The sequence below is a fragment of the Solea solea genome, chromosome 21 (genome assembly GCF_958295425.1).
Source record: "Solea solea chromosome 21, fSolSol10.1, whole genome shotgun sequence".
NCBI classification, from domain to species: domain Eukaryota; kingdom Metazoa; phylum Chordata; class Actinopteri; order Pleuronectiformes; family Soleidae; genus Solea; species Solea solea.
The window spans coordinates 13,068,300-13,090,525 of NC_081154.1; the positions used below are offsets into that span (position 1 = coordinate 13,068,300).

At 42.6% G+C, this 22,226-nt stretch overlaps 1 protein-coding gene across 2 annotated transcripts in view; it reads left to right on the forward strand.

The window, feature by feature from the left end:
* Positions 1 to 22,226, forward strand: part of pald1a (phosphatase domain containing paladin 1a) — a 46,875-nt gene that overhangs the window by 5,529 nt on the left and 19,120 nt on the right. Inside the window, exons 1-18 of one of the 2 annotated variants that reach the window (XM_058621105.1) lie at positions 2,318 to 2,572; positions 4,848 to 5,045; positions 5,267 to 5,369; positions 7,031 to 7,210; positions 7,642 to 7,806; positions 8,209 to 8,369; positions 8,905 to 8,980; positions 9,743 to 9,897; positions 10,474 to 10,573; positions 10,677 to 10,781; positions 11,055 to 11,150; positions 11,239 to 11,373; positions 11,679 to 11,795; positions 12,026 to 12,205; positions 12,340 to 12,537; positions 12,985 to 13,125; positions 13,260 to 13,331; positions 15,711 to 15,851. In XM_058621105.1, the coding sequence (XP_058477088.1) occupies positions 2,511 to 2,572; positions 4,848 to 5,045; positions 5,267 to 5,369; positions 7,031 to 7,210; positions 7,642 to 7,806; positions 8,209 to 8,369; positions 8,905 to 8,980; positions 9,743 to 9,897; positions 10,474 to 10,573; positions 10,677 to 10,781; positions 11,055 to 11,150; positions 11,239 to 11,373; positions 11,679 to 11,795; positions 12,026 to 12,205; positions 12,340 to 12,537; positions 12,985 to 13,125; positions 13,260 to 13,331; positions 15,711 to 15,851 (2,385 nt within the window). In that variant the 5' untranslated portion in view covers positions 2,318 to 2,510. Of the gene's footprint in view, positions 1 to 2,317; positions 2,573 to 4,847; positions 5,046 to 5,266; positions 5,370 to 7,030; positions 7,211 to 7,641; positions 7,807 to 8,208; positions 8,370 to 8,904; positions 8,981 to 9,742; positions 9,898 to 10,473; positions 10,574 to 10,676; positions 10,782 to 11,054; positions 11,151 to 11,238; positions 11,374 to 11,678; positions 11,796 to 12,025; positions 12,206 to 12,339; positions 12,538 to 12,984; positions 13,126 to 13,259; positions 13,332 to 15,710; positions 15,852 to 22,226 lie in introns of those variants that run through there. The other variant, XM_058621106.1, reaches the window with a different exon arrangement.

Here is a 22,226-nt window from a genome sequence, read left to right on the forward strand (position 1 = left end):
TCTTGAGCACTGCTAAACAACCACAAAGGTGTAAAACAGTAAGAACATTTATTTATGTATTATTATTTATATTTATGATCAACAAATGTTTGCATTAGCTTGTGTTGTATCCATGTTATTGTGTCATTTCATGTGGTTTTGTGTAGCCAGCAGGTTTCCAGGCTTAAAATTGTCACACTGAAATGAAGGAAGTGCGAGCTGTGTGCATTTTGGACTTTTTTTTGGGTGGTTTGTTGCATGATCCAACTTGTGTTGAAAGATTGTCTTCGCGTTGCAACGAGATACCCATCTCTCCCTCTCCTGAAACCCCTGGTTCTCTTGTGAATGAAGAGTGCTCCGCATCCTTCCTCGGGGGCCACCAACAGATGCATCCTGCAGCTGCATGCTCTTTCCTGTCTGCACTCAGGACCTTTTTTGTCCGAAGACGTTGCTACAGCAAAGTTGGGACACCGGCTGAATTTCAATGAGGCCGCTCTGAAAGGAGCGATGCTGGCAGGAGACTCCAGTTTCCATGGCCATTATTCTAACGGTGTCGTCAGTAAATTCAAATATTAGTGCCACTGGCTAACTTTGACCAGCTGTCTGCTGGTGTCAGAGACGCGCTGTTGTTCCATGCTATCAGGAGGGATCTGAGTTTGTCTTGCCGTTTTATTGCCCCCACGAGCGGTGCGGCACTACTCTGGCTGACATGTGGGATAAACAGCCTCTCTAATGAGCTGCCTTGATTGGCTCTCAAGGAGGATGTTTATGACTGAGGGCTATTTCTACTCAGGCCTCCCCCCCGGCTGCCCGCTCACTGTACCAGGCCTGCCCACGCCGAGAGCCGTGTGCCGTGTGAGCCGAGGCTCGCATGTAGCAGAGATTTAAGAGCCTTGGTGTGTCAGTTGAGACGGGCTGTAAGGTACGGCAGAGCAGGGTGACACGGTGCAAACAGCACTAACCGTGGTCTTTGGAGGCCTGTACGAGCGAAGCCTCAGCCAGTGAGCTTCACTTAACGCTCACACAGTTGAACAAATAGGAGCACTAGCCTACATGGCGTCAAACTTTGGAAGCTCTCGTGCGTGGATGAGGATAATGGTCGAAATCTGTCGTCAGAGTGTTTTATAGCATGCAGCTAAACCACATGGGAACATGCACATTATCATGCATGGCTGTGGTGGTGGGCGAAGGAAACCTACTGATTAAAGTCCTTAAAGTGACAGAGAAGGAACATAGTTGTTGCTGTGTAAGTTCCCTTTACTTCAGTCCAAATAGGAAGAGAATGAGACACAGTATACGTCATGTACCTTTAAACCCACCACGGTAGATATAGTTTTACTTATTTAGGTAAGTAAAGTTTGTTTAACTAGTAAAATGCCTGATTTAATGGCAGCTGTTTGGAAAGTCTCTTCAGCTTTTGCTGTAATAAAACTTATGCTTGTCCTTTGAGGATTGTGGGGGAAACTGGAGCCAATCTCAGGAGACATCAGGGTAAAGGCAGAGTAAACTATGGTCAGGTCACCACCGTCCGTCATTCATGCTCTCATTCACACAATTACTAGTCTCCTCATACCAGGCTACATGTCTTTGGACAGTTGGAGGAAGCCGGACTAGTCAACAAGAATCCATGCACATGCAAACTCCAAATATAATGGGCTTGGTCAAACAGGGATTTAACTTTTTAGGCCATAGTTGCACATTTAAGAACTTATTCTTAAATGGTTTCAACCATTCTATGGTTGTGTTTTCATGTTTAATGCTCGTACATAGTTTGAACTTAAAGCTGCAGTGTGTGACTTTTGGTGATTTTTTTGTAATCCTTGTACCCTTCATCCAAAAAACTGTCTCTGTCGAGCAATACTATCAGACCTGACTCAGGGAGCTTATGTGTAAACAGCAGCAGTGCAGGGGCAGGTGAAGGCACGAATGAAACGCCCACTTCTTGTTTCGTGTGTTTTCATTTGACAGTAGTTTGAATAAAACGGACATTTGTTCATATTTAAAACTTCCGTACTACAGCTTTAAGCGATTCAAAGAGGGAGACAACCCTCTGGTTCACCACAAGGCAAAGTACTTCAAACATGCTGATGCTCTTGTAGACTATAAATGTTGTATTTAATTTAGTCCCACATTCAAACAATAGTTCCCCTTTTGCCTAAACACTGCCAGGCACGCTGTACAGTACAAAAGTCAACTGTACGGTCTTTGTGCATAGCCTGTCCCTGTGAAAAGGAGCTGAACTTTAGGCATCTGGTTGCCAGATGTACCACCACTTCCTCTCGTCCCCTCCATAGAGACTTGAGTCTGCTGCATGAATCGGCTCCCCGGCATCAGACAGGAGATAAGACACGGGACGAGGAGGACGTCGTGTGGAGGCTCGAGGAAGTTTTTGCCCAGTGCCAAGCAGCTGAGCACTTTGAACTCCCATGAGGGGTGTTTCCCACTGAGTGGGAGTGGGCAAGGCGATACGGGGAAAAAGAGGGGAGATTTCTTTTTGGATTTGATGCCAAGTTCTCACACTCCTTTGGACCATGGCGGAAAACAAGCAGCAGAGAAAAGGGTCTGCGAGCTCAGACCGCTCCTCATCGCACACGTAAGATGTCAGATTTCGCTGGATTGTTGTAGTGAAGAGGTCTGAGTTGTTTTTCTTGTGGCAGCCAGAAAAAAATGATGGCAATAGAAGATGCTTCTGGTATGTGGTGAGGACTCAAATAGATTTGGGCAGCTGTAACTCAGTATTCTTGAAAACTTAGCTTCCTTTTATGGAAGCTGGGTTTTTTTTATTATTTTTTTTATTGGGTAGAGACGAAAACTTTTTATTCCTCAGTCTTTTCTACTCTGCAGTAATTTGATAGCAGCACATTTCCTAAAAATCATGCAATTAGAAAGTCTGTAAAACTATTTAAGTTTCTTCTTTTTTTAAGCCAAAAGACACAGTAAATAATGGTTTTGTCTTGCCCTTAAGAAAAGGATCGCTGCTGTATCTCAAGGTACAAGGTTGACCGGCCCACTCAGCTTTAGGCGCAACAAAGAAGAGAGCAGCGGTGACTCAGCCGGCACCTCTCTCTCCACACAGCCTCTCTGCACAATAGAGAGTCCACTCAGTTCAAAGCTGCAGATCACACAGAGGTGCTTTGAGCTCAGGCGTGTCCCTCAGCGGTGTCACATGAAGTACTTATTTATGTAGGACTGATTCTGTGCTCTGGGAAAAAAATCTTTACAGCTCCAGTTTGTGTGTGTGTGAGACATAGTGTCCTCATTGTTGTTGTTGTTGTTGTGTGCTTTAAGGTTTTATGTTGGGGTGAAAGGAGACTTCCTGTTTGATTTCAAACAGTGCATTTAAATCATTTTGTTGTGTAAAAAAAAAAAAATCACAATTTATAAATAAATACATTCTTCCATTTTTGATTGTTCTATCTTCTATCTAAGTTGAAAAAAATGTAACTCACACATGTTGGAAAAGGCACATTTTAATCTTCTAATGTTTTAATGTTCATTTTAACAGTCTAATCCTTGGAGTTAATACTTTGATGGCGTGGTTTGGTAATGCTCCATCACATTTAAATCTGTTGCATGGAGAATAGTGATCTAAATATTGCCTTATCACGTTTAAATTGCATTTGCAATATTTATCACAGAAATTAAAATAAAGTAGGTTTGTTTTCCCAAATTGTTCAGCACCTACATATTTTGAAAAAAACCCACCAAAAACAGATCTTAAACTTCTCTTCCTTGCTTTAGATTATACTATTTACTAGTTTGATGGTGTGGTAATGCTCCGTCATAAACTAGAAAAATCTGCAAGCTATTTTCCTCCAATTGTTCAGGCCTAATTTCATGCGGGGGAATTGTGTATTGTGTGCCATTGATGCTGCAGGTTCCTGATCAGCTGCGTGTTGATGTTGTCCCTGACACTGACTACCAGCCTGTAGGAAGACTCATTTGTTTATCTGCAGAGCTGCAGGGCTCACTGTGTTTATTCAAAGGGGAGGAGGGTTTGCTCAAATCCTGCCGCTCGCGACTGTGGGGGGGGGTTTGAGTGTTCTGTATCAAGCTGGATGATTTAAAATATAAATACTGTCACACTCGACTCTAACCCCCTGCCAGTGTGTTTATAAATCAGAGATAAATCAAAATTAAGGATGATTGTAATGGCTCTGTATCCAACGTACCGTGAGCTTTCTCTGTTTTGTTTTGTTGGATAATGTTATAATAATAGGAGGAATTTTTTAATCAACAGTGTTTAAAATATGTGCTGTTGTGTCCTTAACTCAACAAAAATGGGCATAAGTGCAAGAAAAAAGTGCAATAATAATAGTACAGTTAATCCACTTTCTTGCAGAGACAGCAGAAATGACCATTGAGTTAATCATAAGTAGGCTCGATGCTTGAGGCTGACGGGAATGTAGTATTACATTCAGTATTTTTGGGTGTGATCGTGCGCCAAAAGGTTTTGACATCATGAAACTCTGACTTGAGTACGGCTTGAGAGAAAAGAATGTCAGAGTATTTAAGTGATTATGCTTTATCCTTAGGGGACCATTGATGTTTGCACTAGATTTCATTGCAATTTGGCCAGTATTTCTATTTTGAAATAACTATTTCTGTCACAATGAAATTGCTTTTCAGTCTGACATAGGCTCGTGTGGATAAACAATGAAAGGTGAAGAATCCTCATGAGTATGCACACGTATACAAATGTCAGCAAAACAGATTTTCTTTTTCTGATTCACACCAGCACGTGTCTACAAGTGTTGTCACTTCCCAAATCATACCGTAGCCGTTTGCCAGTGCGTGTCGACTTTCATACAGTCGTGTGAGTGTGTGTTTGCTTCCTGTTTCTGAGTCCGCTGCGATGTCATTCACAGCTGCTTGTGGAGCATGGGTACAACTGCCAGTGCCGCACCACAGCCAGTTTCTGCAGCGTCACCGCTCGAGAGCGTCCACGGCAACGGGATGGCCGACAGCAGGCAGTCTCTTAGCATGAGCCCCTTTCAGACAGTCAACATCCACAACAACAAGGCCAAGTCCATTATCACCAACAAAGTCGCACCTGTCGTCATCACGTAAGTTCCTCCCCGAATCCACGTTCTCACAATTGGGTGTTAATCTTCTTTGATCACTGTGGAGACATCCCCCCCCCCCCCCCCCCCCCCCATCTCCAGTCTAAGTGTTTGCCCCTGTTATCATCTCATTTGTCAATCCAGGCCGAGCAAATAGTAGCTGATAATTGAATTGGCCTCTTTCTACCCATTGTCCATATCTGCTGTGCTGTTGTGTTTCACAGGTATAACTGCAGACAGGAATTCCAGATTCACGATGAAATCCTCAAGACCAACTACAAACTGGGTCGGATATCAGACACAATGCCCGAGCACTACCTGGTGCAGGTAAGGACCACACGTAATCACAGCTTTTTAAAGCTCACTGGCAAGAACCTCACTGTCAAAATAAGAGCTTCTATTATTTTCATAATCGATTATTCTGTCGATTATTTTTTCTCGATTAATCAATTCATCGTTTGGTCCATAAAATATCAGAAAAGCATAAAAAAAGTTGATCGGCAAACCTGGAAATGATGATGTTCTCAAATGTCATTGTTAATTCTTTGAGCAAAGAAATGAAGAAAATACTCACATTTAAGAAGCTTAAACTATCAGGAATCTTGTTTTAATCATGGAAAAAAGCTCTGAACCGGTTAATCGATTCACAAAATAGTCGTGGATTAATAACAGATGAACCGATTCATTGTTTCAGCTCTAGACACAATCTCAGCTGTCTTCATATCTGCTCTTTTCACATGTCCATGACAAAACTGCAGAACGGCGTAGGAACATTGTCATGCGCTGTTTTATGATCTGCCGCAGCCACATAAACAGGAATCGTTGTCACCTTCTTATCGGTGCTTTGATCTGCTCTGTCACCTCCTCTGCTGCGGCTGGTCAAGCATGCAGTGTTTAGTCAATGTTAACCCACAGCTTTTGTTGACATGGATGATAAGGGCAGTAGTTTTCACTCTTTCAGCAAGGGAAACTCATTTGAAAACAAATCTTTTCCTCATGGTTTTGGTCCTTCTTTTTAATCAACACTAAGTAGGGTTGTTTTTTTTCCAAAAAGTCCCACCTCTCTCTTGCTCTTGCATTTTAAATGCTGTTATCTTCTCGTTCTCGTCCTGTTTCTGGAGTGTTTGGTGGTATTTTCTTTCATAAGTCCCCCTGACTTGGTTTATTCTGTCTCTCTTTCTGAATACTACTATACAAATGAAGTTTTATTTAAAAAAAAAAAGAAAAAAGTTTGTTCACAATGCTCAAGCTATGCTCCATCTCCTCTTTGGTGTATTTCTGTGGCAGTGTTACAGCGCCAAATACAGGTCTAGCACATGTATTACAGTGTTGAGATTGTTTTCGGGGGGTTTTGTGTGCTCGAAGGCAGTTCTTGAAACAATGCCGTGTTTGTTGAAAACTTTGTAAGAATGGAAAAGAAAAAAGAACATATTTGAGAAGGTCTGTTTTTTAAATTAAACCATGTATTCGAGTTCAGCAATTCTTTGCATTTTGTCACTGCTCTGTTTGATTGAGTAACCCTGTCCTTACTCGTGCTTACTTAGCTGCAGGAATGACATATTGTCGTGAATGAATAGCACATTTTTCTGCATGTGTGGTTGAGGTTTGTCTCCCGAAAAAGAAAGAGAAATGGACGATGTGTACAAAATGCGATAACTCAGCGGCAGCAACATGGAGCGCCGTCTTAAAAAGCTTCATAATAACATGGGATGTATTGTGAACAGAGGGGGATCAGGCCACCACACACACAAAGTAGGACACCATGGTGTTCTGGTTTTAGCACCTTTGTTCTCAAACTGACAGGAAGAGGACATGTTGACATTTTTTAATTACTATTTTGTGTATGTGTGTTTCAATATGGTTAATGGGCAAAATAGACGTCGGTGAATAATCACAAATCTTAAGGGTGACATGCGATGACAGAAGCTGACAGACTGTGAGGAGGTGGGGGTTTGTGCTCTTAAAATTAACTCTGTGTTGATTTCCAGGGGGAATACTTCATGGTCCAGGATGTGTACAGCAAGGCAGATGTCTTGAATACTACGGGCAGCTACGGGGCCCCCAACTTCCGCCAAGTCAAGGGATCATACCCACTGTACGGGATGGGTCAGCCGAGCCTGAATGGCTTCAAACAGGTCCTCCACAGGCTCCAGGCACAAGGACATGAGGTCACTATCACTTTCTTTTCTATACACATTAGTACAGGCGGGATTTTAGCTGATATAAATGTATTCCCCCCCCCCATGTTGGTGCCTTTAGTTGCTCTGCCCGGGCTCTATCTAGCTGTGTTGTCAGTAAATATTTGAGGAGTCAAGTGCTCAACTGTAGAACTGAGCAAACAGAAAGTTGTGGTCATGTGTGCCAGTGGAAAATGAAGCACTCTGCTTACAGCAGCAAGAAACTCACTGTAATTGAAAAGAAATTTCCAAAATTATACACCAGGCCTCTTGAAAGTCCTTACTCATGTGCTGCACAACCAGTACGACAAAAGACTTGTTTCCAGTTGTTCCTGGAAGTGGTGTCGTTGGTGAAAGGCAAGGACTATTTGCCTTTGAGACCTATCATTTGATGCCTGTCTCGCTGTTGCTTTTGCACACAGGAGGTTATATTCTTCTGTGTAAGAGAGGAGCCGGTGGTTTTCCTGCACAAAGACGAGGACTTTGTGCCGTACACGCCGAGGAGGAAGGAAAACCTTCACGAGAACCTTCACGGCCTGGGAAAAGATGTGCTGGTGGAGGGCCTGGAGCTCACCATAAGGAAGGAGGTGATGAACACCCACTTATGCTACATCCGTACAAATATTATATCTTAAAAGAAGTCTGTGTCCCTACATGATGAGAAAAAGAGAAAGAGAAATCAATTTCTTATCATCAGTAAGTCACCCTGAGCCATTCTCTGTGTCATCCTTTTTTAAAGGCCACTATCTTTGTCCATCCAGATTAAAACACAGCCCTTCAAACTAAAACTGGGTCAGATGTGTCGTCACATTTCTCCATTTCAGGCGCTTTAATAAAACGTCTTAGAAGCAGCAGCAAAAGTCAACGTTGTAGATGCTGCAGAGCTTCGTAAAATGTACTTATTAAGTGAGAAAGTTTGTGTTTGGTTCAACACAGTTCACGGCTGCATGTGCACACGCCTCTCTCTCCTCTTCTCCTCCCACACACAGCTCCACGACTTTGCCAAGCTCAACGAGAACATCTTCTACGTCTACAACGACATCGAGTACTTCAAAGACGAGCCACAGAAGATCTCCATCACATGCGAGGAGGACATCCATGTGACGGAGGAGGTCTATAAGAGGCCCATGTTCACCATGCCCACCTACAGGTTGTTTACATAGCTCCTTTATTAGCTCTTACCTCCCGAGCACTCACGTCGGCTCGCACACAAACTGTGCACGGATCGATGCTGCAGAAAAACGCCAAGCAGGTTATAAATAGCGACGCTTGTTTGTGCAAAGGCTGGTTGCCCTGCTTTTTTGGAAGCCGAAGATTGCAGCATCCTGTTTGCAATCAGATCAGCAGTCGCTTTTATTGAGATGTCATGCGCTGTGCTCATGATATTTCCAGGGCAGGGGAACATATTATTTCCAGAGGAGACTCTAAAGCCTGGTCTCTGACTCTTTGGAAGATTTACAGTAAACTAAAGCAACAGGTGCTTTTGTGGAAAGGAACATTTCTAATCATGTGGTTAGAACTGTTTCCATCTGAGACTCGTGAAATGAGTAAACACTCAGCTGTCGTGTCTGACTTTAGGTCAAGTGTTTATGTGCAGCATTGTTAGCATGTGACCTACATTAAGGACTTTATTGACACAATCCAGGCTCAGGTTCTGCTCATGGTAACAAGCTGTTGTATTGCAGGTACTACAGATTACCGTTACCAATGGAGGGAGCACCGATGGAGGAAGACTTTGACGCGTTTGTTAACATACTCAGGGTGAGCTCCTGTAAAAATGTCCACCATTTTAATATACCTTTTTTGGTGGTGCTTTTCTTGCTGGCGTTTGTGTTTTGATGTGCCGTTAAAGTAATTCATGGAAGGAATATTTCAGTGCATCTGGATTTTCTCACTGAGGCTGCGGTAGCCTCTTCTTCTTCTTCTTCCTTTCTCTTTTATCAACACATACCCTTTGATTCTGTCCTGTCTGAGCTCTCAATCACTTCTAAGTGTAATAGTGTTTTTTAAAAAAACCTGCAGCTTGTACTCACTTTACATCCGCTCCTTGGCCATCCTCTCTGTCTGGTTTCCGTCCTGCCCTTCACTCACACAGGATGTTCTTTTCGAGTTGTTTTGCCCTTTTTTGGAAGGCTTGCCGCTGCCGCTCCAGATCCCTGCGGTTGGAAAGTGGCTCCTGTATTTTTTTCTTTCCTCTTTCCTTTTTTTTTTTTTTTTTTTACAGTTTGGAATGCTACCATACTTTTTCTTTCTCTCTTGCTCTCTCTCTATCCATAATTCTCATTTATGACATTGTCCTCGCGGAGTTGTAGGAGTTTCATTCCCAAAATTGTAAAACTAAAAACTAACTTGAAAGCTCAAAACTGGACTAAATGAAATGTAAATATAGCTGAAGTCCAACTCAGTGACTATATTTGACTGGGCTAAAATGAAAAAAAAAAAAATTGTTTAGTCTCTGTCGATCCGCAGCCACACTGACTTGGCAGCCTTTTGCACGACTGACACTTAACATCTGTTTCCCAGGAGAGTCCCAGCTTGTCTCAGGGCCACGATGCGTCTCGGCCTCTGCCTTCACTGCTCTTCAGCTGCCAGGTGGGTGTCGGCCGCACCAACCTCGGCATGATCCTGGGCACACTGGTCATGAATCGCCTGAAGGGGGATTCACAGCTGCCGTCTGAGTAAGAACTAAGCATGTTTTAACAGTACAGTCTAAGTGATTTGACACCTAGTCCACATGTGGTTGGGTATTTTTCAAAAAGCTGAGGTTTTCCTCCTGTAGTTTGAAAAATAATCCTGTCCACTTATGCTATGTCCTCAGAAACATCACATGAAAATACAAAAATCCACTGTTTTGTGCCAACAGGTGGGCGATAGAATTATAATTTTAAAGCTTTGGCCAATCAAAAGAGAGAGCGACAGAATGTCAGTATTATTTTGCTTATAGTACAACAACAATGTTGCAGAGCAGAAAAGGAAAATTGTTTGTTTGGACATATAGTAAATTTCACACTTGAATACAAAGTTATCAAAGCGTCATTGAACAAACATAATGGCATCACACTCTGTTATACAAGCCAAACACCAGAATAGAAAATATTGAAAATCGTCAACCCACAGTTTGTGTGAGTATGAAAAGGCCAAAAAACACAGACAATGCTACGCTTTCAGAAATACCCACCTACAGTACATGTGGACCGGGCCTCAGTCTGTTGGGATGCCAGGTAAGACTGGACTTGACCGTGTTTGTCTTGTAGAGTTGAGGAGAAGGCGACAGCTTCAGAGCCCAAACCGCTATTCCACATCATCCAGTCACTGATCAACAAGCTGCCGAATGGACAGCAGGTCATGGAAGAGGTAAAGAAAAAAAAATACGTATGACAGCTTATTTTAGAAACCCATATACTATTGAATTCAAGATCTCACAAGTTCAAAATGTTTTGTTTTTTTTACCCCACAGGTTGACCACGCTATCACCCTGTGTTCTGAAATGCACAACATTAAAGAAGCAATCTACGAGAACAAGAGTAAGCTGGAAGGCATTGGAGAAGATTATCAAATACAGGTGAGGGTGACGTGATGTTATGTCAGTTTTCTCTTATTTCCTGCGGTCGGTTCAACACTGTCAGCTCAGCTTTTGCATCGCTCGATAAAGGAAGGGTGGGACTGCAGCTGAGGTGTTTCACAGACTTTGACCACAGGCAGGAAATCAGTGTGATCTAATCTGCAGGTTCAGATGAGGAGCTTCACCGGAGATTTTAAAGAGGCACCTTCACACAAATATGAGCCATTACTATGGCCAGTTATTGAAGCTTTTGTTTGTTTTGTTTTTTTATAGGGAAGCAGCACCAAAGACTACTTTCTCAGCAGGACCATGCAGAGCTTGGAGCGTTACTTCTACTTGATTGTATTTAATGCGTATCTGCATGAACAGGTAAAAATGTCTTCGCTTATACAATTGAATATTCATCAGAGGTTGATTATAAGATCGTATATGCAACTGTGTTGTGTTTTTTTTGCAGTATCCGCTTGCCTTTGTGTCCAACTTCAGCCAGTGGATGTGCTGCCATGCGTGGCTGTACAGGCTACTGGCCTGCATGGATCTGTCCGAGCTGTCAGCCCCGGCCGAGCTGGTCACCAGAGGAGCCCGCATCCTGGTGAGGAAATCACTCAGACACTGAAGCAATGATTTTGTGGTCCCTTGACTTCGATTGGATCTGTGTTGCAGCCACATGCCACACTGACATGCCTCCAAGGATTTTAAATTACGGGGCTCGGGTTTAGGCTTCACAGCAGTCGTGGGTGTATATATTTAACTGAAGCTAACCGTAGTGGGATGTCACTCAGTAGCATCTTCATGCATAGAGATGATTGTTTTTTTTTTCTATCCACAATGCCCCTCATTCTCTGCTCTCAAGTCATATTTTATATCTTAAAAATTGTGTTACGCGTGTCTGCACAGGTCGCTGATGAGTACTTAGCCCCCGACGTTCTCAGCACAACGAAGGAGATGAAGGCGGTCAACTTCAGACGAGTGCCCAAGATGCCCATTTATGGAGTGGCTCAGCCGACGTCAGAGGTGTTTTTTCTTTCCCTTTTAACTGTACCATCCATGAACAAAGGAAATTAAAGCAGAAACACAATCATTCAAAACAAATGATGATCATTAAGAACTGTTGCAGGCTGATAGCGGATGGTTAATAATCATCCAAAGTGTATGACTCCTATCAAAACTCCTATTTCCACTTAATCATGCATGTGCCAGACTTCCACGTCCCTTCCGTCTAATCGTAAACTTGCTGTTCGCAGGCTACCAGCACAGTCTTGGCCCATCTGACGGATGAGAAGAGGAAGCACCGCCACGTGCTGTGGGTCAACCTGCAGGAGGAGCTGGTGTTGGAAGGAAATGGTCAGATTTTCACACCGAGGGAGCCCTCGTGCCTCGACCAGCACATTCCTGTTCCATCATGTGACCAACAGCAAATAGAGGTAGAACGAAAATGAAGCTTTTTGTATGTTTTTCATAAAGTCAGACGAATGATCGAGAAGAATCCCTGTGTGGAAGGGTGAGGCAAGCTTGAAACGGCTTCACAAAAGTGTTTTCGCTGCCTCCTGGCCTGTAGAAACTGGAGACATCTCTGAAGGAGGGGATCCTGCAAGCTCAGAAGTGGCTGGAGGTGACGCTGGAGCAGGACAAACAGATGAAGATGTTCAAAAGTTGCCTGACAGTCCAGGAGATATTCAACCAGCACAAAAGCTCCCACCAGGGCCTCGTCTACAAACGCATCCCTCTGCCAGACTGCAGCGCGCCCAGGGAAGAGGTAATGATGTGGGGATTTCATCACCAACACTGCACAGAAAACAGCCACAGACTGTAGATAATCTCTGTGCTCCCTCTTGTGGACAAAACCGTTACTGTCAAGTCAAGTCATGTTGTGCAGTTGAGAGGAATCCTTTGAAAAACCTCTGACATGGAGACACAACGAAGCAAATATTGAAATGCACTTATTGTAAGTTTGCTTTGGATAAAAGCGTCTGCTAAATGTAATGAAAACAAACTAATAATAAAAAATTTGAATTTTATTACTAATCAACATAAAAACACTGAGATAAAAGGCTCCAATAATCAAGACTTTAAATACCTAATTAATAAATAACAGGACCACTGGTCAAATAATGTGCAATATAACTGGCTCCTGGAATTCCCCAAGTTGCTAATCATTCCTATGTGTGTGTGTGTGTGTGTGTGTGTCTTGTTTTCTCCTCAGGACTTTGATAAGTTGCTGGAGGCCATGAAGAGTTCCCTGGCTGAAGATTCCCACTCAGCCTTCGTTTTTAACTGCTCCAACGGCAAAGGCAGGACCACGACCGCCATGGTCATCTCCGTTATGACTCTCTGGCACTTTAATGTAAGATTCTTCTTTAAGTCCCCTCGTATTCCGCTTGCATCTTGTATTCTGATGCTACTTTGAATATAAATAGTCAAATGAGGCTTTTCACATCATCCGTAAATAACACAGAAACCGGTGTTTACCATTCACAGGGTTTCCCAGAGTTTGCCGATGATGAGATTGTAAGTGTCCCCGATGCCAAGTACACAAAAGGAGAATTTGAGGTATGTAACCTATGGCTTTGCTCATGTTCCTTTTGTAAATGTATTTATTCTTTTGATTTTTTTCTACTGCAACTAAACCAATAACAAGGGTTTAGAGCTGCAACTATCAAACTATCAATCAATAGAACATTAATCAGCCACATTTGGAAAAGATAAATGGTATTTGTTCGCTCTTTTCTGACATTATTATCAAACTCAGTGTCTTGTTCGTATCCCTTGAAGATCTGTTTTTTAATATTGGTGCCAGTATTGAGAGGTGATCTGTGGCCACACAAACAAAAGTTTTAAGGGATTCTTGGGTTTTTGCAAGAAGAAAATATTATGTGTTCAGGGTGTAGCATTTGTAATTATTTTTATTTTCTTTTGTTTGTCTTTCATATTTCATTATTAATTGTTTTTCTATTAATGTGTCAGTTTATATTTTCGATACCATAATGTCTATGAAAGACATTTTTTTGTCCCTGTTTATTAAGAAATTAAACAATAAGTGCCAAATAATTATTGCCAGCTAATTACAATAATTTCTCCAGTGGCGCATCAATTACCATTTCATAAATTATTAAACATAATGTTATTTTTTATGTTAAGTTTCATTTAAAGAACACTTACGGAAATTGAATATCTCCTGTAGTTTCACACACATATACTCAAATTTTTAGTTTTATCGCTTTTGTAGCTACTATGTTTACTATGGCAGTAAAAATAACACTAGAACTGTGAAACCCTTTGTCTTTTCGATGGTAAGGTTTGGACGTTTGCATGTACCACTTACACTCACCCACCACTTCATTCGGTACAGCAGTTCAACTACTTTGCTGCAAATATCTAACCAGTCAATCACATGGTAGCAACTCAGTGTACTTAGACAAGTAGACACGGTCAAAATGGCCTGCTGAAGGTCAACCCGAGCATCAGAACGGGGGAAAAAAAGGCAATTTAATTCATTTAATATGACATGCTTGTTTGTGCCGAAGGGGGTTGGTAGACTTTGAGTATTTCAGGAACTGCTGATCTCCTGAGGTTCTCATTCACACCAGTCTCCAGGGTTTATAGATTATAGTGCGATAAGAGAAAACATGGGTAAAACTGCCGCGAGGAGAATGGCCAAACTGGATTAAATTGATGGAACCGAGGAAGTGAGTTCAATTGGTACACACGTGGCTGGTAAATGTTATTTCTATGTCCACTGTGTTGAGAACATAGCAAGGCTGCTGTCATTATCATTAATGTGTACATTTTCTTGTGTGCTCCATACAGCAACTTTTAAAAATGACCAGCGAGTTGTTGAGTCACTCAAATCAAAAGAGTCTAAAGACTAAAACCTTCAAACTCCCACACAATATAACACAATAAAAGGGAACATGATGGTGCCCGCGTTTGCTTGTAGCAGAGCAGACCATTACTAGTTCCAGGGAAGTATAGTTTATCTATACAGCCCTTTTCACAGAAAGAATTCACAAAGTGCTTCACAGTAAAAAACAGTACTAAAGAAATAATATTTTAAAACCAATCCTGTACACTGCCCGTTTCTCTGCAAAGCACGCAACACAACTGTAGTGTAGCGGTAACGATGGCCTTTGTTCGTTCAGCCTCCAGCTCTGCACCGGTGATTGAAAGCATTGGCCGAACAAAGCCAGAGGCCAGAATCTTCATCGATTCCTCGTATTTTTCTTGATTCCATGTCGCGATCACGAATCAGCGGTTGGGCCCCGCTTGCTGTGTCGTCAGCACTGTAAACACGGACACACAGAAGGGGACACACAGTGCCACATGTCAGTCACAGCAGAGCAGCCACTGGAGTTTTCGGCGATACAAAGAGCGGTCTCCTGGGAAACCTCGTCTGCCTCGGGCTAAGCCTCTGAGACGGGTGCAATGATGCAATCCGTATTGCTTATGTGACAGGGGAACTGATGTAGCCAGATGTTTATACAGAAATATAATCCTTTCTCTGTCCTGACAAAATAAAGCCACAGTCATTTTGTCACGCGGCTGTACCTGTGACCATGCTGTCAGGCAGCAGGAATGAGTTTGTAATTATAAACATAAGAACCTAAAACACACACAAACATAAAGGTAAAAGGATAAAAGTAAGTCAGCGATCAATAGAAAAAATACCTTTTTTTGTAAATGTTTGTAAAGAAATTTGACATTTTATTTTCTATCTCACTAAATAAACCATTTAAAGGCACAACTCTCAATGTTTTACTGTAGTTTTTAAACCAAAATTTGAATTTGAATGCTTGCAAATGTTGTTTTTACACCTGGTAAACATGTTTGAAATAACTAACACCCGCCTCCTCGCTGGCTAAATTCAGAAATGATTCCGTTATTTCACGTGGTTGTTTTAAAACTCATGCCTCGCCGTGGTTTTCTGTCCAGGTTGTGATGCAGCTGGTTCGTCTCATTCCTGATGGCCACAGGATGAAGAGGGAGGTGGACATGGCCTTGGACTCTGTCAGTGAGACCATGACACCCATGCACTACCACCTGAGAGAGATCATCATCAGCACATACAGACAGGTACGACAAGTGTCCTTGCAGAGTGTGTGTTACATACACTGTCAGGCAGACGGCAAGGAAGGACCAAGTTTGGTCTTTCAGCCGCTCACTTTAGCATCATCTAACCTCCCCCGTGTCTTCTCCCTTGTGTCCTCCTCTGTTACACCAACTGTCCTCATGTCCTCCTTCACAACATCCATGAGGATGAGGTCTGTCCTCTCCTACTCACGCACTGCCACACACACATTCTGATCCAGTCAATCAAAACAATACCTATAAAGTCATGAACGTCGCAGTTCATTATCAAACTATAAAAAGACAGAGCTGCCCCCTCTCTCTCATCCTCTCCCTCTCTGTTAGCGGGACCTGCAGCCTCACAGCAGGGCTCTGCTCTCCTTTTAAGTTCCCCATCTTTATGAGTTTTAAGTAAAGCGGCAGCGCATTTCTGTGTGCTTTTGTGTCGAGGCAGGAAACATTTTCAAGAAAGAGACGTCTCTCTCTCGCTCCCTCTCCCTCTCTATTAGCGGTACCCGCAGCCTCACAGCAGGAGTCTGCTCTCGTTTTGATTTCATTTCCTCCTCTTTAGGAATTTTAAAGAAAGTAGCCGAGCTCTTCTGTGTGCCTTTGCCCCGAAGTAAGGCACATTTTCAAGAATGAAAGGTGTTGCAGCAAGCTACCCACGAGTAAAAGGTAACTCGCTGAGGGTGTCTTTATTGTTACAGTGTTTGAGGAGGAGTTATGTTACTCTTTATTCTTTATTCCACATATTCATCCACTAATAGTGTAAAGAGGAGAATTCGCTTTACAGAGACTTTAAGGAGAAACGTGTGTAAAGAAACAATCATCACACATTCATCTGATCTTCCCACTGAGATTGTCCTGATTACATATTTTCTCCCTATGAAATACTTCATTTAATCGGTTTGCTTCATGCTGGGTTTCCACCCGCATGTGATCATGAGCTCGGGTGCAGTTTCACACGAGCCCCATAGATGGCGTCAGGAACTTGTTTTCATGTCTCTTCGAGCCACAGCAGATATGAATGAGGGGGATCCACTGATGTGTAGGCCGGAGCAGCAGAGTGTGGAAAAACGATTGTGGTGCAACACACGTTATCTCGAAAACTCAATGGAATTCCTCTGGGTTTAAATGGAAAAGAGTGAGTGGGGGGAAAAAGGAGTTGGAAAAGATGTGATTATCTGTGGGGTTTGCCGGCTTAAATCACCCAAACTTGCATTATTTTGTGGTCTTCATGGTTTAATAAGTTCAAGAGTATCTCTTATCTGGTTTGTTTGCTGCAGAAATTAACGTCAAAACAAGTGAATGGTGAAACTAAGTTTGATTAATTATGCTTTAAAGAGGAAAACAGGCAAAAAAAAAAAATCATTGAGATAGAGATGTATTTTTCAACTTTGGAACCTGACAAAGACAAATACACAATTTCTGCAAATGCTGTATTTGTCAGTATAGTGTCGACATTGTGCTTAATTAACAGGGAACTAAGGGAACAAAAGGCGTTTATTGTGGTGTTTCAAAGACCTATCTGCACAAGGTCTCTCCTGATGTTATGACTCTGCTGGACCCTGGTTCTGTTTTAGCCATTTGTAATGCAGACTGTAATCATTGTGCCTCTGTGCACTGTCAGCCATTCTCTGCGTGCTGGAGGCACCTCGTCCTGTCTCCACCATATCAATGGGCCTCATTGTCCCGTGAACTCTGTCTTTTCCCCTATATTCTCCCACCGTCTGTCACTTCTGTGGTGCCAGGCCCAAGGAAAGGACTCACCATCACATCTCTTTCATACAAGTTTGTAAATGCAGTAAGTGCAATAAATATGCACATATTTCATCTTAATTTTCAATAGGTTTTAGGTGAAATATAATGTACTCACCCTGTCCCGTGTTTAAAAGGACAATTTTGGGCATTTGTAGTATCGACAACTATTGTTTATGTGGAGCAACTTTACTAATTGACAGATTTAATCGGCAACATGTTGAGATACATAGGTAGAAATACACGGGTTAAGAACTGCGTTGGACTTTTAACATGATAGCCTTCAAGGATGGTTAAGAAACACTGGATATAACTGAAGTCTGAAGTTTCTTTGTAAGGAGACACCGCGCGGAATATTTTAGCTGTTAAAATCTGAGCGAGCAGAGGGCCATGTGTTTTAAACAAAAACTCCAAACAGTAACTAACGCTTTCCATGTTCGCAACCTTATCATTGTGCTGTACCGATGATTCATATGATGACCAAAACTAGTACGGAGCAATCGGACCCAGATCCAGATCGCATTAAACCCGAATAATCCTCTTTAACCCTGCTGATGCAGATCTCAGGCTGGTACTGTGTTTCCCTCACGTCTGAAGCAGGAGGCCAGGTGGTAAACAGTGCCAGATGTTGCTTGAACCCAGCACCAGACGAGAGAGGTGGGAGAAAAGTGGGGAAAGAAGAGGGGAAACACCCCCCCACAGTCCCCCGTCCATCCCCCTCTCCCTTTTATAGCCCTCCCCCTACTAAAGCACCCTCCGCCTCTTTGACAGTGGTTGGAAAATGTGTCTTTGATAGAGAGAAAAAATATATGTATTTACACTGGGACCCAAACCATCCACCAGCTCTCTGAGGGGCCATGGAAGGGGGTGGGGATTTTGGTGGGTTGGCTTCTTCTTGAAGAGCCTGTAAATCAACCAAGCGTGACCCAATGCCACAGATGCATCTTCCAAAATCAGTGCCGGCACAGAGGAGAGCCCACTTCCTCTCCACCACCTCCTCAGTCTGCAGTGCACATAGCTGCAGGAGCCTTTCTTTCCATTGTCAAGCCCCAAAGCAGCAATCTGTGCTTCCCAGCATTTGCTTTGACATCACGTCTCTGTGTATGTGGAGCTATACATTTATTTATAGAATTAAAATTGATCTGGTGGTGAACAGGGAATCTGACATTTGAATTGCAGTGTACTTTTCTTTTTCTAATTAGCCACACTGTTTACATTATATCTCTCTGCCTGTTTCATGTGTTAACTTTCCACCGAGTTTAGACGTCTTGTCACATTAGAACATTTGACATTTTAAAAATCACAGGTGAATCAACCTCTGCACACAAACCCACTTTTTTCTCACTGGTTTCAAACTCGGGCTGCAACGATTAATCGATTATTAATTGATTACTGAATTTATCATCAACTGTTTTGATAACTGATTCATTTATTTTCTGATTTATGTTGAGCTTCATCTGAAAGATCTGATATATATAAAAAAAAAGAAGCCATTTCCTGTATACGCTGCACAAACCGCATGAGAGCCGACCGGGGTGACACGAGACTTGACCCGCATAGTCTTGCGTGGCTGCAAACTGTTAGAGCGCCACAGCTTTGTCACTCTGCCATCTATGGTGTGGAACCAGTAATGCTTTCAAACACTGCGTTTCAGACACTCAGATAGACGCCTTTGTTTGTTTGTGTCCTTCATCGTCACCACAAATCACCGTTGTCTTCTTCTGTTGAACAACAAGGGTGTGGATACATCTGCCTCAGTCTGTAAAACGGTGTGATGCGCTTCTAGGCTGGATACTTTGAACTTGAACACGCTTTCAATCAGCCGTGATTGTATTGTAGAGTTGCACTGTGTGGTCATAGTACATAAAAAGTGCCTTAATGTAACTACTAACATTCATATTTTTAATGGTGCACCAGATTTGATGGAATTTGCAGAGCTAATGTGGCTAAATTTGGAAATTTTCCTCCAGGACCAGGCAAAACTGGCGTGGAAACTGAAATATCTCTAAATGAACTGATAATACTTTTTGAGGAGGGGAGAATGCTGTGAGCTTTTTTTAAATTTTTTTAATTTTAAAATCCAATCAAATCCGAATCAGTAGTGATACCGAGGTCACCATACCATACTCTGTTCTATTATATCATCTTTTTTTTCCTCTGTATTTTTAAATTGCTCTTTCATCCCGGTGGTCAGTGAGCAAACTGAAACGCTTGCAGAGAGAGAGAGAGAGAGAGAGAGAGAGAGAGAGAGAGAGAGAGAGAGAGAGAGAGAGAGAGAGAGAGAGAATTGGCACCAAATCAAGCCGTGTTTGTGCTTGTGTGTCCAAATGAAAGGTCCACATGGTTTGGACGGGGAAGTGGAAAAATACTTTTTGAGGAGGGGAGAATACTGTGTGTGAGCTGGGTTTTTGTTTAGTTTTTTTTTTCAGAGAAAAGGTACTGAAAGTTTTTAGGACAGAAGAAGAAAAGAAGTGTGAGGAATTGGAGAGGAACACTGCCCACTTAGTAAAAAAAGACGGGTGGGAGGTGGCAAGGTGAGAAAGTAACAGGCTGTCATGCTGTAAGGTTAATGAACCGAACCAGTGTTTCTAAGAATCCTTTGAGTTAAGTCTTCTTCTCAATTAAGATGACCGCTCAACACACATAGTCCTGTTACACAGTGGAGTTGGTTCCCATCTTAACCAGGGACCATGTCCTCTTCAGCTCCTGAGGTGTGAGCTGACTCCTTAAGAGAGGCTTTTATTTAGATCCAGCGCAGGGTGGGGGGCAGGAAAGTGGAAGAGTCGGGAGTTGTTGTTTTTATTCATAATTTCCAGCCTCTCCCATCATGCCACTGCCAATAGCCTTAAAGTCTTTGCTGTGGCTGTCTGCGAAATGATTTATTTTTGACTGAATCCCATCTGAGCAGGTGCAACCAGCTGGGCTATTTAGGCATTGGCAACACAGTCTCTCAGTGTACAGTGAGTCCAGAGAGTAATAATGTCGTTTGTGTGTGTGTGTGTGTGGGTAGGATGTGTTTATGTGTGGGAGGCAGTACTCATGAAAGGTAAATAAAGCAGCCCCAGGGATATATACCTCAAGGTTTTGTTAGCTCGGAGCGATTCAGGAGTTCATTTATTTTCTGTAAATGACTTCAAATGATGCTCCAGTACATCAAGTGAACGTCCACTTCAAAATAATCTTACCCCCTAGAGCACTGCTGCACTCGCCTGTGCTATTGATGCCTCAAATAATTGCCATTATTGATTGAGGTGCCTCGGTTTGAGTTAATAAAAAGGACAGCTTTTGACTTGGCCGCACTTTTCCCCGTCGATGGGGGGGGATGAAAAACTTTGTGCGTCTTTCTGACTGCTCAGAGTTAACTCGTTGACTATTTAGAGAAACGGATTTCCATGTTTCCTGCTCCCCATCAGTGTGCCGAACATACCCACAGTCATTCAAGTCATCATGATTACATGTAGCAGCAGTGTGTGTTGAAGGCGCAGCATGGTTTTGTCTATCCGATTTATACGTCGCAGCATATAATGCTACTGATTAGCCTGGCTCCAACCATAGCTGAGGAACTAATCAGTGAAATGACATGGTGTACTGCATTGTTGTTCAGCCCAAACACACACACACACACACACACACACGAAATTACAGTCATTTTCAGACTGATTATGTAACTCAGTCTAACTTGGCTGCCGTGTCTGTTTAAATGATTGGTGATTTCTTATTGCAGTGCCACACTATTTTTACACTAATGACGCTCTCATCTCACGGCATAGTTACGTACAGCACCACATTATATGTGAATGGAGGCATACGACTGTAAATAATCACTAAGATTTGAGTTATTTTTTTTAATCTTGATGCTGTGGGTCTTCTGCGGGTTCTCTGGTTTCCTCTCACAAGTCCAAAGACATGCAGATTTAGGGAATTAAGCAAAGTGGACACTCTAAATTGACTTAGTGTGACAGTAAATGGTTGTTTGTCTCTACATGTGGCCCTGTGATCAACAATTTACAAATTAAAGTTATTAACATTGAGTGCAAGTACTGAATTCAGAGGCCTTTTATTTGTTTTTCTAAATAAAGCCTTCATTCAATCACAGTAGGTGTGATTTTTCAGTAGCAGCATACACATAGCCTGTAATTAAGCCAAGTGTCTTTGATGGATGAAGCCAATTACACATCAGTGTTCACATCTAAGCTTAAGAGTGGGCATCATGGACTACCGTCATGCCACATAGAAGAATCTGATTTCTTGTTTTGAAGCGCAGAGATTCGCGATTCGGCCAGAGGAAAATGCAACCAGACTCCTATTGGATGATACTAGCTGTTAAAACATTACAAGACAACTATCAAAGATATGCTGTGTGTTTTTATTTCACACTTTCTGATGCTCTGCTTCACTCACTTCAGAAATCGTCCTTTGCCTCCTATTCTCATCCACTTTTACCCCGAATAACTGAACTGCCCTTTGCCCTGACCTCTCTCATGCCCCCCCACCCCCCCCACCTCCCTCATAACCACTGACCTCAAAACAGAGCTTCAGACCTGGCTGGCTGTTGCGCCGAAGGGGTTGCCATTTCCTGCCCCCACGCACTAAACCTGTCATTGCCCGGGGCCCCTGGACCAG